The sequence below is a fragment of the Gigantopelta aegis genome, chromosome 6 (genome assembly GCF_016097555.1).
Source record: "Gigantopelta aegis isolate Gae_Host chromosome 6, Gae_host_genome, whole genome shotgun sequence".
In the NCBI taxonomy this organism is placed as follows: Eukaryota; Metazoa; Mollusca; class Gastropoda; order Neomphalida; family Peltospiridae; genus Gigantopelta; species Gigantopelta aegis.
The window spans coordinates 96196207-96211999 of NC_054704.1; the positions used below are offsets into that span (position 1 = coordinate 96196207).

The 15793-nt window shown below is 40.0% G+C and overlaps 1 protein-coding gene across 3 annotated transcripts in view; it reads right to left on the minus strand.

Annotated features, from left to right (window-relative positions):
• Positions 1–15793, minus strand: part of LOC121375261 (EF-hand calcium-binding domain-containing protein 14-like) — a 50388-nt gene that overhangs the window by 9625 nt on the left and 24970 nt on the right. For all 3 annotated transcript variants that reach the window (XM_041502632.1, XM_041502634.1, XM_041502631.1), the window contains exons 5-9: positions 13221–13343; positions 11576–11653; positions 3472–3564; positions 2331–2438; positions 1726–1824 (exon numbers count right to left, since the gene is read on the minus strand). In XM_041502632.1, the coding sequence (XP_041358566.1) occupies positions 1726–1824; positions 2331–2438; positions 3472–3564; positions 11576–11653; positions 13221–13343 (501 nt within the window). The remainder of the gene's footprint in view (positions 1–1725; positions 1825–2330; positions 2439–3471; positions 3565–11575; positions 11654–13220; positions 13344–15793) is intronic.

Sequence of the window (15793 nt, forward strand, 5' to 3'; positions counted from 1 at the left end):
ATAATTAATTTTAATTAATTTTACTGAAAAAATAATTTATGATATAAAATTAATTATCAATCTAATTCTTCAAAAAACAATTAAAAATAAAATATATATAATTTTAATTTAATATATTTAAATTATTTTGTTAAATATTCGTGAGATGCAACTATAAACCAAGTTTCATTCATCTTGTTTGTCACCAAAAATCCCCATAATGACAGTAGAACTTTTCATCAAACAAGGACGGAACATGTTTCTGGGCGACACTAAATGAATAATGGTGAACATTGTAATGAACACTATATTCACACTCTGTAAAAAATGGTTCAAATATTACATATTAAACTTTCTTTTGCTTCCAATTTCTTTTTGCCGTATCCTGAGTGCATAATACGTAAACGGAGAATGTAATGTTTATTGCTGTACAGTAAGATATTGAGCCACTTATAATACAGAATAATTATTTTTAAAAGAATGATTAATGTTATCAGGTAAAGTCAGTAAAAAATGTCTGACTACATGTATAAGACAAAATGTTTAATTTAATGACGTACTCAACACATTTCAATTACGGAAAAAAGAAGAAGTTTCTTATGTTTAACGACACTGCTGGAGAACACCGATTAATTAATCATCAGCTACTGGATGTCAAACATTTGGTAATTCTGACTCGATGTCATCAGAGGAAACCCGCTACATTTTTTCTAATGCAGCAATCTATGTTATATTTGCACTTTCCCAGAGACAGGAAAAGACGTACCATGGCATTTGTCCAGTTGTGGTGCACTGGTTGGAACAAGAAAAACCCCAATCAGCTTAATGGATCCACCGAGGTGATTCGATCCTGCGACGCAAACACCTCAAGCAAACACTCAACCGACTGAGCTAAATGCCGCCCCTTCAAGTAGGGTTACGTGATATCGGACATACATGTATGGACTATCGCACATTAGGCAAGCATTTTACCACTGGGTTACGTGATATCGGACATACATGTATGGACTATCGCACATTAGGCAAGCATTTTACCACTGGGTTACGTGATATCGGACATACATGTATGGACTATTGCACATTAGGCAAGCATTTTACCACTGGGTTACGTGATATCGGACATACATGTATGGACTATCGCACATTAGGCAAGCATTTTACCACTGGGTTACGTGATATCGGACATACATGTATGGACTATCGCACATTAGGCAAGCATTTTACCACTGGGTTACGTGATATCGGACATACATGTATGGACTATTGCACATTAGGCAAGCATTTTACCACTGGGTTACGTGATATCGGACATACATGTATGGACTATTGCACATTAGGCAAGCATTTTACCACTGGGTTACGTGATATCGGACATACATGTATGGACTATTGCACATTAGGCAAGCATTTTACCACTGGGTTACGTGATATCGGACATACATGTATGGACTATTGCACATTAGGCAAGCATTTTACCACTGGGTTACACCCCATTCATGTATGATATAAAGCTAGTTAACATACAAAATCAGTATTTTGATATTAATGGTCACTTGAGTTAGGTAAAGTCAGTACAAGATTCCTGACGGTATAAATATATAACTGAGATTATCTAACATGAGATCCTTCTTAATATGGTAACAATATCCTTCATATTTAACATCTTGAGTGACAGACCTGTTCAATGTATGCAATGTGGAAATAGTTTGTAAACAGTTTGAGGTGACTATGTAATTTATAACACACCTGGAATCGTAACTGGGTTTGTTCTTTGAATTCAGTAAAGTCTTCAGCAGTAGGTTGTGAGGCTTTGGTAACATTTTGGTCACCTTTGTTTTCTTGTACCTGAAAAAAGGAAAATAAGAGAGTGGAGGGGGGGGGGAAGGAAAAAAAAAAAAAGAAGGAAAAAAAAAGAGAATACCCTGTAAGTATTTTACAGACTATAACATTATTTCATGTAATTTGTAACAGGATCTTGACATTCAGGTAAAACAGCCTTTCACAGAATTTTTTTTTAATATACAGCACATTTTTCAGCACCAAAGGAATGATATGGCTCTAGGTGCTTTTGGAAACTCTGATAATAAGATTAGTTTCAATGTCACCTTATTTTCAAGAGGAGAAGCTTATGATTTAAGCCAGCAGCGTCAGACAGATATAGAGTATGGAACATTGAAAGTATAAAGTTTGTTTTGTTTTAACGACACCACATTCATTTATCAACTGATGGTTAGTGGATGTTAGACATGGTAATTTGACATATAGTCTTAGAGAGAAAACCTGCTACATTTTTCCATTAGTAGTGAGGGATATTTTATATGAACCATCTGACGATGAACAAGAAAACAAACCTGCTGGTATAACTGTTTGATCTTGGTCACACTGCTGGTCATGTTTTCAACTTTAGTCAGGAGAAAACCCAGCTTTCCGTCTGTCACAGCTGACGAGTTTTTAGCAGTCTGCAATAAACACCCAAATGTGAAATCATTAACACAGTAACCATAAGGTGGATTTCACTGAAGCAACAGTAATCAAAATTACTTCCATCCAGTACATTGTACTTGTCAGGATGACATTAATTATTGGCACACAGTAATTTTTGTGACATCTACATAATAAATGTTCACAGGGTAACAAAAAAACAAAAGCATCTCAACTGCAAAATGCGTATTAAGTTATATAACTTGTACCTAATCCATTTGTTCTTTAAAAAACAATACAATATGTTTCAAGCAACTGGATTTTTATATTCTGACTATAAGAAAGAAATGTTTTATTTAACAATGCACTCAACACAATTTAATTTACAGTTATATGGTGTCAGACATATGGTTAAGGACCACACAGATTTTGAGAGGAAACCCGCTGTCGCCACTTCATGGGCTACTCTTCCGATTGGCAGCAAGGGATCTTTTATTTGCGATTCCCACAGGCAGGATAGCACAAGCCATGGCCTTTGTTGAACCAGTTATGGATCACTAGTCGGTGCAAGTGGTTTACACCTACCCATTGAGCCTTGCGGAGCACTCTCTCAGGGTTTGGAGTTGGTATCTGGATTAAAAATCCCATGCCTCGACTGGGATCCGAACCCAGTACCTACCAGCCTGTAGACCGATGGCTTGCCACAACGCCACCGAGGCCGGTCATTTTGACTATAATTATGATGTCTAAAAATATGGCCAATTTGACTCTTAGTAAAGAGATGAAGAAACTCTACTGCCACATAAGACTGTTCATCTGCTAAAACAGCAAGAGATCTTCTATATACAATTTCCCACAGAAAGGACAGCACACATATCACAGCCTATGATGTACATGTACTAGTGAAGAGGCTTTGTTTAAGATGGGTGGTGGTGTGGGGAGCTGATCGATCCTACAATCCATAACATCTCAAGTAGACACTACTACCAAGCTACATCCTGATCACCCCCCCCCCCCCCCCCCTAACCCTCTCACGGCTGACCGAAAACAATACCCCCTTAACCCTCTCACCTCTAGTTGTACGATTCTTTGTGACAGAGCACTGACGGCTGACCGTAAAGTGTGGTTCACCTCGTAAATCCCATGCCTTAGATCACTGACAGTCTGCAAACATCAAAACCAATCACAGTTAAATTAAACTTTATTTTATAACACAATAGCACATGCAAATAATCGTACAGCAGACCAGGAAATATTTGCCCATAGATGCAAGAATATTTAAAGCAATGAGTTAAAGATTGTGAACAAGTGTAGAGTTAATAAATGAATGAGCAAACGTGTGAGTCAGTACATAAATGAATAAATATAGTCAAATACCCTCAAATATAGTCAAATACCCTCAAATATAGTCAAAAGCCAGTTAAATTGTTCATTTTCTAGTGCCCATTCGGACATCTATATTTTTGTTATTGGCCATGAACCAAATTAATAAAATATCGCAATTTTCACATTGGAGAAAACTTGGAGTGTTTTCTCTTTTATGGATACATTACTTGTCCTCAAACAAGGGCACCTCCCCTCCCATGCAATTGGTCTGGTCCGAACATCCCAATAGCCAATGGGATGGCCTAAATTCTTCTACTGCATACTGCTCTCTAGTTCCGGTCACATGACTGTAACTTCCTTCTTTATCCCTGAGCGCATCACACGGAGAACAGGAAGTAGGGAGGCCCGGGCGGACGAAATCTTGAGGACAGGTAATGTATCCATAAAAGAGAAAACATTCCAAGTTTTCTCCATTTCTTTTCACATTACCTGTCCTCAAACAAGGGCAACATTCTGGTGGTGGTGGGTGCCGAGATCTGTAGATGCTTCTGATAACTCCCAAGACCAGATAGAGGCTGACTAGTGGAAGTATCAGGCCAACCATGTTAAGCCCTCCTCCTAGGGATGCCCGTCACAGACCAATGCAGGTGATGTTAGTAACAACAACCAGAATGGTGCCATCCGCCAGCAGTGGCAGGTACGGCTCCCAGAACACATGGACCAGAAGGCAGAAAGCCACATCTCATGCTGGTTCTGACAGGGTGGGAAGACGTAGCCACCAGGGATGCAGGTGTTAGGTACCCCCCCCCCCCCCCCCCCACGTATTGAAGTGTTAATAAAAACAAGCGACAACTTAATGAGGTGCATCTGTCAGAACACTGAACTAAACAAGCCCCCCAAGTGTTTTCTGTCTAGTACACCAAAGAACTGTTAGTTCAATAACGACAACAAATAACAACATGCAGTGCAGGGTAAAAGTTATCGAGACAAAAGTTCCGGCACCAGTGCGTGAACTGTGCAAAAGAACTAAAGTCTAAGCAATCCTCACCTGTCGATTCTTTGGATATCTCGGTATGCAGCCCAGAATCCGACAGACAACAATGACGACTAGGACGGCTTGTATTCCCCAGAGTCTGTGCAACAACATCTGGACCCAGATGATGGAACTCCTTAACGTCTTCTGTGAAGATATCCCTCAGATAATAGTTAGCAAATATGGAGTCCGTAGCCCAGAAACAACCGGTTAGAATGTGCTGAATGGGTGTGTTGCAGTGCAGGGACATCGTGGCAGCCAAAGCACGGAGTTCATGCGGATTAGTAGCAGATGGAGCAAGTAAACCCTCCTTCTTATAGGCGGTCAGGATAGAAGACCGGATCCAGGTGGCCACCGTGTTCTTGGTAATATCCGTCAACCGACTCTAGTTACAGGAGAGGAAAAGTCTCTTGTGATGTTGACGAAAAGATCTTGTCCTCTCGATGTAATGGTGCAGGGCTCCGACAGGACATAAAGCCAAGTCCTCAACGTCCACTGGACCAACGACAGAGGAGAGGGCCTGCACAACATACAAACGAGGCGCCTGGTCAGGTAACTGGTTCTTTGCCACAAAGTTCATGAGTAACCCCGAGGTGACTGCACGACGATCTCTGTGAAAACACACCAAGTCCATATCAAGAGCATGGAGTTCTGACACACAGGCAGCCGTGGCAAATCCAAGTAAAAACACCGTCTTCCGAGTCAAGTCTTGCAAGGAAGATGATTCGATCGGCTCATACAGTGTGGTCGACAGCGCTCATAACACAAGATTCAAGTCACATTTTGGTAGACGAAAACGGTGAACTTGATCTTGAAGGCGAAATCCCTTGATCATTTTATGGATCTCAGGAATACCTGATAACTTCGTTCCAGTAGCGACATCACGAACAGTAGTGATGACCAAAATGTATCCAGCAATGGTAGACCCCTTCAATTTTAAGGAGTTACGTAGATACAGCAAAAAAATCAGCTAGACGAGGTATTCGAATCGTCTGAGGTTTAAGTTTCTGCTGGACACACCATCGGTGAAAACGTAAGCCGCAGTAGTGGATGATCTGTGAGCTTTCAAAATGGCTGCCGTGGACAGAGAAGAAAAGCCTTTCTTCCTCAAACTCTTGGAGATAATGTCCACGCATGCAGTTTGAACAACTGAGGACCTGGATGGTGTAGTCTTGACATGGGATGCAGCAACAGATGATCCCAGTCTGGCAGAGGTAGTGGATGCGGATCGGCAAGACGGATGAGATCTGGATACCACACCCTGGATGGCCACATCGGAGCAATGAGTAGCAGACTACAAGTGTACAGCTGAAACCTCTGAAGGAAGATGGGTGGAGGAAAAGCATACGCGTCCATCCGTTCCCAGCTGATGGCCAAGGCGTCGAGATCCATGGCATCTGGATCTGGCACCGGAGACATGTAAACCCTCAACTGATTGTTGAATCGTGTTGCGAAGAGGTTGATGTTTGGTGTCCAAAGGTTGTCGCACACCCATCAAAACACTTCCGGATGGAGCATCCATTCCGTCGACTGTGGAGACGACATGCGAGACAGCGTGTCGGCTAACACATTGGAGACCCCTGGAATATGGTGAGCCCGAAGGTGCAGAGGAATGTCGTCGACCAACTTGTAAAGGCGATAAGTCAACTGCAGCAGACTGCTGGAGTGTGTTCTGCCCTGGCGATTGTCTGTGGCCAATGAAGGATTGCGTTGTAGACTGCCAACAACTCCAACAGGCTCCAACAGGCCGGGAGACCACAGACCCAAAGTAGTCTGGTCGCTGAGATGGGCTCCCCAAACTTCTAGTGATGCATCAACGAACAGGTAATGAGTTGCTAGGAAGGGCCGCATAGAGACTCCTTCTAAGACGTTCGATCGGATTTGCCACCACTGCAGGCTGGACCGGATTGAGAAACATCTGCAAGCGCCGTAGCTGTAGACGACCTCTGAGTGTCAAATCATGGGCTGAAGTGAGGAGACCCAGGAGACTGCCAACCATGGAAGGACATCGGAGCGGTTAAGGCCCTGGAAACCATGGTTTGGATCTTCTCCCAATGGTCGAGAGGAACTTGTATGAGGCCCAGGTCAGGTCGAAGGCAGGCTCCTATGAATTGTAGAGACTGCGTGGGAGTCAGTCAAGATTTCTCGATGTTGATGATCCAACCTAGACGCTTGAGGAAGTTTATGATGAAAAAACGTGTGCCGTAAGCCGTGTCTTGCTCTGGCACTTCATCAGGCAATCGGCGAGGTACAGGTAAAAGGAGATACCTCTGTGATGCAGGAAGCGGGACATCGGAGCCATAATTCTGGTGAACAGCCATGGCGCCACGGATATTCCAAAAGGCAGGACTGTCCATTCGTAACGATGACCCTGTAGCACAAACCTCAGGTAGCGATGATAATTGGCATGTATTGGGACATGAAGATAGGCATCCTTGAGATCCAGCGAAGCAAGCCAATCTCATGATTGTACTACAGCAATAACGGCGAAGTCGACTTCCGACAATGGATGTTTCAACCGGCGTCGTAAACCAAATCGTTGTTCTGAATCATGGTCAGGGCGGGCGAAGGTCGAGACAATCTGAGAAGTCCAAGATTGGCTGGCTGGAGTCAATGTTGGCCGGGTTTCCCTTGGGTCCGAGCGGGTGGACCGGATGGCCATCTGTCCGGGAAACGCCGAGAAGGTTGACTGTAAAATGAACCTCTCCAACGTTTAGATGGTGGTTGTGAAGTAAATGTAGATTTGCGCTTTGTGGGCTCCAAAGTCGAAATGAGTTGCAATGCCGTAACAGTTGCAGTCGACTGTTGGTCCTTATCATTGGCTGCAACAACATCAGAAACTTTGCCTGCAAACAACTTCGTTGCAGACCACGGTTGTGATAACAGCTGTTTTTTATGCTGGAAATCCAACGTAGACTTCTTAAGATAGGCTTGACGACGATACTGCATTAACATCATGGACATAGAGGTAACCGTGGAAGTTAAAAAGGCCAGCATCTGTGCCGATTGCTGAAAAAAGCGCATAGCACCGTGCATATCCGCAAGGAAAACGTTCAAGTAAGATAAGACATAAAGGAAACGTCTTTGGGCGGTATCCATAGGTTGAACCTGCTTGTCTGTCAAATCCACTGTTGACGACTTCCCAAGACGGTGAACATCCTCATCCAACGATGGAGCCGCATCTTTAAATGGCATATTAAAAACCGGATACATACGGTGAGTCCAAGACGGAAAAGCGACAAAAGATGCCGTCTCCTTAAAGGTGCAGTCTAAATCTGTCGCCACCTCAGATATTATGGTACCGTCTGCCAAGGAACGGATGACCACATCCTCCGGTGGGACATCAGTTACGATCATCAGTGTCGGTCCCTTCTTGGATGGTGTTGGTGGATGCGGCAAAGACGGCAACATGTCGTAGACAGCCGCCAAACAATTCCTCGTCGTCATATGGTCCGTAGAGTCGGGCTCATCAATGATAAAAACCGCAGGCGCATCATCACCAAAGTCTCGTAGAACTCAAATCGATCTGCCGTAACGGAAGCCGCAGGTGAACCGGACTGTGGACAGTCCCGTTTAGATCTCCGGAGGCCACATCAACTGACGGTCGTCGAGGACGATCCGTGGAACCCGTAGGAAGCCTTACAGGCCGTGGAGAACGGCTACAGTCCCGACTCCGATGCACCGAAGAGGACTTCTCCTTATCCAGGGATGGTACTGAAGATCGGCGAGCCGTGGATTCCATAGAGCGTCTATCTGAATGAGTAGGCTTCTTAGAGGCAGTAGGACCCCTGTCATCCGAAGTCTTAGCAGGTGGAGCCGAAGGAGCTGAACCCCCCCAAGAGGGGACTGGAACCGGACCGGACCCCGAATCCACCGATTTGGATAAAGTCGCCATCGACGCCATTGTTTCTTGAAGCATGGACGGCAAAATGGAGCGTAACACATCCGCTATGGAGTCTGCGATGGAAGGTGAGGATTCCACCTTCTTGGCCCTTGCTGACACCACCTTTAGTTATGCAGCAAACTCAACTTCCGATAACCCCAACAAAGGTCGCATCTCGAATCAAGAGCACACGGAACACGACAACCCGGACATAAGTCGTGTGGGTCGTCGCCGGCGGTAAACTTCTTACAGCATAAACACACACGCACAAGTTGTTGAACACTAGCATCAGACATGATAACAATTTTTCAATCTGTGAAAGATAAAGAAAAAACCCCCAACCATGACACAAACACAAAGCCGGTCAACAAAGACGCCATTATTGCAAATGGCGTCCGACACGAGGTTAACCGACAACATAAAAACAAACATTTCATGTAAATAAACACTTGGAAAACCAAGTGAAAAACTCGAAACGACACAAGATAGATAACGAATATGAAGGTGAAAACATTCCACCCAAATACACAAATACAAAACCAAAGGTCGATGAAAAACAGAGCGAAAGAAAAGACGTCCAGACCCTTTAGCGAAGAGAAAAAGGAAGTTACAGTCATGTGACCGGAACTAGAGAGCAGTATGCAGTAGAAGAATTTAGGCCATCCCATTGGCTGTTGGGATGTTTGGACCAGACCACTTGTGTGGGGGGGAGGTGCCCTTGTTTGAGGACAGGTAATGTGAAAAGAAATTACAGTAGTGTTCACACTGGAACAAATGGTTTATACAATTTTCAGATATATGGAGATTATTTCATTGCAAATATGAAGTTAATTTAATTAATATTTTATTAGTCAAGGACTACATGCTACAGCCACTCTGTATAAACATTAGCAAATTTTGGTTAGTTACGACAGAAGGCCATCTACTTCAAACAGAACATCACATCAATATGGATGATGGGTTATGGTAAAGACAAAAGAAAGTGATTTATGTACATTTTGAACTGTATTATTTGTACTGTTTATAAATTATAATAACACTTTTTCAGTTGTAAAATTTACATTTTTGTGCAAGAATCCGTATAATTATAGCAAGTTTGAATATATATAAATAATTTTCTTTAATATTTACCATAACCCATATGCTATAACCATGTAATTTTCTGCTTGAAATACATACCAAACACATGTAAATATACTAGGTGGCGGGATTTATCTCAGTCGGTCAAGTGCTTGCTTGAAGTGCTTGTGACACATGAGCAAACCACCTCGGTGAATCCATTCAACTGACTGGGGTTTTCCTTATTCCAACCAGTGCACCACAATTGGTCAAATGCCATGGTATATGCTTTCCTGTCTGTGGAAAAGTGCATATAAAAGACCCCTTGCTACTAATGAAAAAATGTAGCATGTTTCCTCTGATGACAACGTGTCAGAATTGCCAAATGTCTGACATCCAACAGCCGATGATTAATTACTGTAAAATACTTTATTTTCGTGGGAACAAATTTTTGCGATTTAATGAAAATAGTAAGTTCACGAGCATTTATTTTTGCGAATCCCCCATTCCTTCCCCAGTAAAAAAAACCTTAAGTACTGTTGTCAATAACTGACATTTATTGTTTACAAAATACTGTAAACTTATGCAAGATGCTTAGGCTACCATGTGCGCTTTTTCGTAATCCTCAAATTTGTTATAAAAAATGAACTCGAAAACAAAACGAAATCTGAAGGCTCAGTGCTAGCTCAAGTTTAACTTAAACAATATTTATTACTGTCAAAATACTTGGTTAGTACAGTTTGTGATTGACCAACAGGCAAAACCTTTAATGTGAAGACCCAGTGTGTACTACGAGTATAGTGTCGCTGTACAAACACACCCCAGAATTTTTTCACTTCCACATTTTAACATACTGTGATCTTTACTTCCGTTTTTTAAACATGTGTTTGCTTTCAGCAACAGCACTTGTAAAAAAAAAAAAACCATACAAAAAGTATTATTATTTATTATCTGTACTTATAAATCGTATTTTTTTAAACTAAAAGTTTTAAGTGTTGCAATGTTACTACTAGTCCCATGCAACGGAAACTAATGAGGTCTTGGCCGGGTTTGATTGAACGAGACATTTTTTATTTTATTTTTTTAAATGTCCAATCTTTCTCAGCTTTTAATTTCACGTGGAATTTATTTTCCCGAATTTTATTCAAACGCGAAAATAAAGTAGTTTACAGTAATCTAATGGTGCTCTAGTGGTGATGTTAAACAAAACAATCTTTTTATTATATACAGCTACTAGTACTAATTGTAAAAATAAAGTTTGTTTTGTTTAATGACACCACTAGAGCACATTGATTTTAATATATAGTCTTAGAGAGGAAACCTGCTACATTTTCCCATTAGTAGCAAGGGATGTTTTATATGCACCATTCTAGACAGGATAGCACATACCACAACCTTTGATATACCAGTCTTGATGCACTGGCTGGAACGAGAAACTGTAAAAGTAGTTACAGTTTGTGAATTTGGCCCGAGATCTTCCTAAATGAAAAGCTGCACTGCCATATTTTACTTTGTCTTGTACTTCAGTTTACAACAACATGGCTCGGTACAACTCACATGAGACCCAGGTCAACTTGAAGAAGGGCTTTATTATCAAATCACAAACATTGCCAAACCACAATATTATACATACAATATGTAGTAGTTTTTCTCAAAAGGAATGTACCAATTTAACAAATTTAACAATTAAAAAAACCATATAGCCATATAAACTAAAACAGTGATGGATGCAATAAATTTCCTAAAATGTCAGGTGAAAATTCACGTTAGGTCGGTAGCTGCATCCTTCACCATCTAAAATGGGCTCTTCAAACAAAGTGTTAACAACTGATCGCTGGACGACTGGTGATGCAATATAATAACAAGCATCTTACCTGTCCAACATCCACTACCGTTGACATTTTGCCAGGAATGACACTTTCTCTACCAGAAAGAGTTCTGTTTGAGGATACCTGTAATGAACATACCAACATTAGCAAGATCACATTTTTATGGTCTTATATTTTAGTTACAAACTGCTACCACAAATTCTGTTGGTCAACCCTTAAAGCAGTTTCACTGTACAGACCCACCAATTTAGCCGTGAATTTATATCTGTTGTTAGTAAGTACTAAAAAAAAGAAGACTATTTTTAAACAAACAATAAGTCAAGTTATGTGAAGAAAAAGAATATTGTGGACAAATGAAAAATTAATAGGGGCTAGTTTTACAAGAGACCAGAATATTAAAATGTTGACTATTTTTACAAACTGGCACGTTTGAGTAAACAATACTAAACACCACTAATATAGTTAAATGAAAATATTGCAAAGCAAATAGATTTCTACATGTACTTGTCCGGTAGACTAGTGATTGATTTCTGTCACTGCAATGGACTGGGCTAAGAGGTCTGATTATGAACGAAAAGAAAATTAAATGTAGGTGTAGTACTTTTTACTTAAGGGGCATCTTCATTATGTAATCAGTCGCACTGACTTGTCATGCCTATAAAAATCGGAACGTATAAGACTAAAGTCGTTCCAATTTAGGTGTTCTGACAATATGATCTGAACACTAAGAATGCTCCTTTAAGTTGACTAATTAAAAAAAATTATGTTGAAAATCTCAATTTTTTTGGAGGATGACACACAGGCACATTCGGAATTGGTATAAAAAGGGGGCAGTGGCAGGATAAAACTTAGCTGGAAAAGTAATTCAAACTACTCTTCTTAACACAAACAACGAAGTGAGTAGTTCGTTTATTTTCTCTCTTTTTTAAACTACAAAATTATTACTAACCAAATGACACTTAAGAAATTGAGATGAATGTTTTGATAAAAAAAAAATCACCATATGTTTTGCTGGTACACTCAAAAGTATATAACTGATGAGTTATTCAATGACCTGGCCCTGTGCTTATAAACCTTAAAGTCTAGACTTTAATAAAGTCCAGACTTTAATGTCATGGCATTACGTTAAAGTCTGGACTTTATTAAAGTCTAGACTTTAAGTTTTATAAGCACGGGCCCTCAGACCGCCTACCAAAATCATTTTCTATCATTAAATCCATGTTCTGTTGTATTGTCAAGAGGCAATCACTGAATTATACACAAGTATAATAACTTTGACTCTGATATGGTTTTGTTTTTATGTATGTTGAGAAATAAACAAACAAGGTAAATCGGGAGGAATAGATAGAACTTTCTTAAAATGAAAAAATCAATTAAACCAAAAAATCCACATTTACAGTTCATCACTGATCCAAAGAAAAGTATTAACTCTGCTTATATGCCAGACCTTGCGATGAAAAAAGGAGGAAATGATTAATTACTCACCTAACTTAGATTATGAAATTACCATATTAATATCAAATAAATTCACGTTATTTGTGATGGGGAGCAAAAAATATTTACTCTCCTTGAACTAGTCTCATCAGGGGAGTGATAGGGATTAAGTGCCATAACTCTCCTTAAACGGCAAAGTTTGTTATATGCCATACATGATGTACATATACTTGTTTCATGTGTTAAATGTATCTACCTCAAGAGCCACTACCCTGTCAGCTAGATGTTTTATTTCCGTTGATGTTTTGTCCGAGTTTGTTTTCAACTGATCAACTGTGCCTTTTGTTGTCTGCAGCTCACTTCCCAAGCCGGCCAAACTCTACGAAAACAAACCCAACATTTCAATTTAATACCGGAATTACATATCAATAACATATCTCATATATACAGTTTTCACCCCTACAAATACAACACTAACAAGGGCCTCAAATACATTTTTCTTTTGAGATTCCCCTATTAAAATTCTAACAACCACTATGACTGAAACACTCACACTAAAGTGTGTGTCTATGAATTAATCAGGTTTAAGCAATCGCTATAAAATTTTAGCAATGGCAGGTTTAAAAAAATAATTACTGTATATTGCCGTCTAGAAATACTTTCCAAAAGAAGAAAGTCGGCTTATACATGGAGGCAACAAATTGGTTCATAAAATTCCCATCGAAAACACACCTGACTGTGACTTACAAATTTTGGCCAGACCCCTACAGCCTTTCACAGCTTATGTAACAATAATTTGTGCACAGTATAAATAAAACATACCATCATGCAATAGTATGTAGTTTTCTGTTCTTGATGTTTGATGAATAATAATAAAAATTACTTGTTTCATTGTCATTTCAATTTTGTTTGACAGGACACCGGTAATGTGGGGTTTGCCAGATCGGTTTAAAAAAGTTCTGCTTTCTTGTAGGGCCCAGAAATGGAGGGTGGGTGGCCAGATTGGAGAAAGAAAGTAGTGGTGCGAAATGTAAATAATTTTGTGTAAAACAAATGTACTTATAGTGTTATTCGGCATTCAGTGTTTTATTTGTTAGTTATGTTCCGTCATGTTTTGACATCTGTAAAATAAGTCAACGTTACTTTTTGTTATTTATATATGTATGTAAATGCCTTCTTTTTTCGTTCTTTTTTTCTGTCAATAAATACATGTAGCCTATATGCCCATGCATATATTTCAAATTCATCTGGGTGATCCTTTTTGTTTTATTTACTTACTTTTACAATATACGTAAAATAAATGTACGACAGGCGTCGAAGATGCCAACAGCTGGGGTGGGTAAGATGAGATTGGGTGGCATGGGGTGAGGTGACTGATATATTAATTCGCCTTTCAATTGGGGATGCATAGTTTTTAAGAGTTCAAAGGTAGGCAGCAATGCAGTTTCAAATTTGAACTCTTGTATATTAATTTTGAAAACTCTTAACTCCCTGAAACTCGATCTATTTCCTCGTCCCCTTCAAGATCAAGTTATCGAAGTTTGACTGTGTGTGTGTGTATATATATATATTATCCATACTAATACATGCATTTGATATGTTTTTATCATTCACTAGCCAGTAGGTGTGTAAATATAAAGTGCTGCTTTGTGCCCTGTTATACTAAAGTTAGCCTAGGAAAACTTAACTGCGGCATCGGGGTTTCCTGCAGGAAATACACTCGTGGAATACAGAAATCAGAAAACCACATATATGTAGTTTTGTCTATGTATCTATGTCTGTCTGTCTGTCTGTCTGTCTCTGTGTGTGTGTGTGTATGCGTGTAACTGGGTTACGCGATTCCGACAAGCGTACTGATGGTTACATTTACCGAAACGAGGACATATTTTATTTATTTATTTTTGTTGATGGTATGCCATCATTACCAACAATACAGTAAAAGAAAAAAACAATCTTAAGCACTTATTATTTATTTAACATATTCCCGCCATGTAACATTTAGCTTAACATTAGGTGCAAACAAACTGGCTACGAAGCGTCTAAGGCCCAAAACACACCGGGTCTGGGACTGGCAAGTAAGGTACCAGTCCAAAATGAAACGCATGGAATCGAATGTGACAAAACATACCGTGTCTGTGCTGGCACAAACTACAGTCCTGGAACCAGACGACATACATGTAGGACATGCTATATTTTGACAGCGCCAGACTGGCAACGACTGACAACGCGTTCCATCTTTTTGTGATCAAGATAAAAATTTGAAATTTTTATAGTTGTTGATTTATATTATTTCACGCACCCACATTTCTCTGCATTTCTTTTTTTACGGTTTTGTAATAATAATAAGCCAAAATTATTTCATGTTTGTCATGGTGATAACGCGTAACAGATAGAGACCCAGACATCAAAACATACTAGACCTGGGTTCATTTACCTTACTCGCTAGTCCCAGACCCAGTGTGTTTTGGGACTAAGGCTTTGTGAGAGCTCATTTACAATCGGAAAACCCTGAAAAAGCATTCAGAACACCTCGATTGTCAAATTGGCCGAAGAGCCATGAGTGTGATATCGTAATACTTTGACAGACTTCGGCTATGCATCATGATTTGCAAACACAGTGTGAAACATGGAAGTGTATGTTTACAGTTTCGAATGTCTATATATGTGTCGTCTGACTGGTACAGTAAACTGAAACGTGTTACAGTGACACACTGATTCTGACAAAATAAATTTTAATCGCCATAACAGAATTTCACTCGCATAGACGAGTGTTTCACTCACAGTATTGTGGAAGTGTATGTTTACAGTTTCGAATGTCTATATATGTGT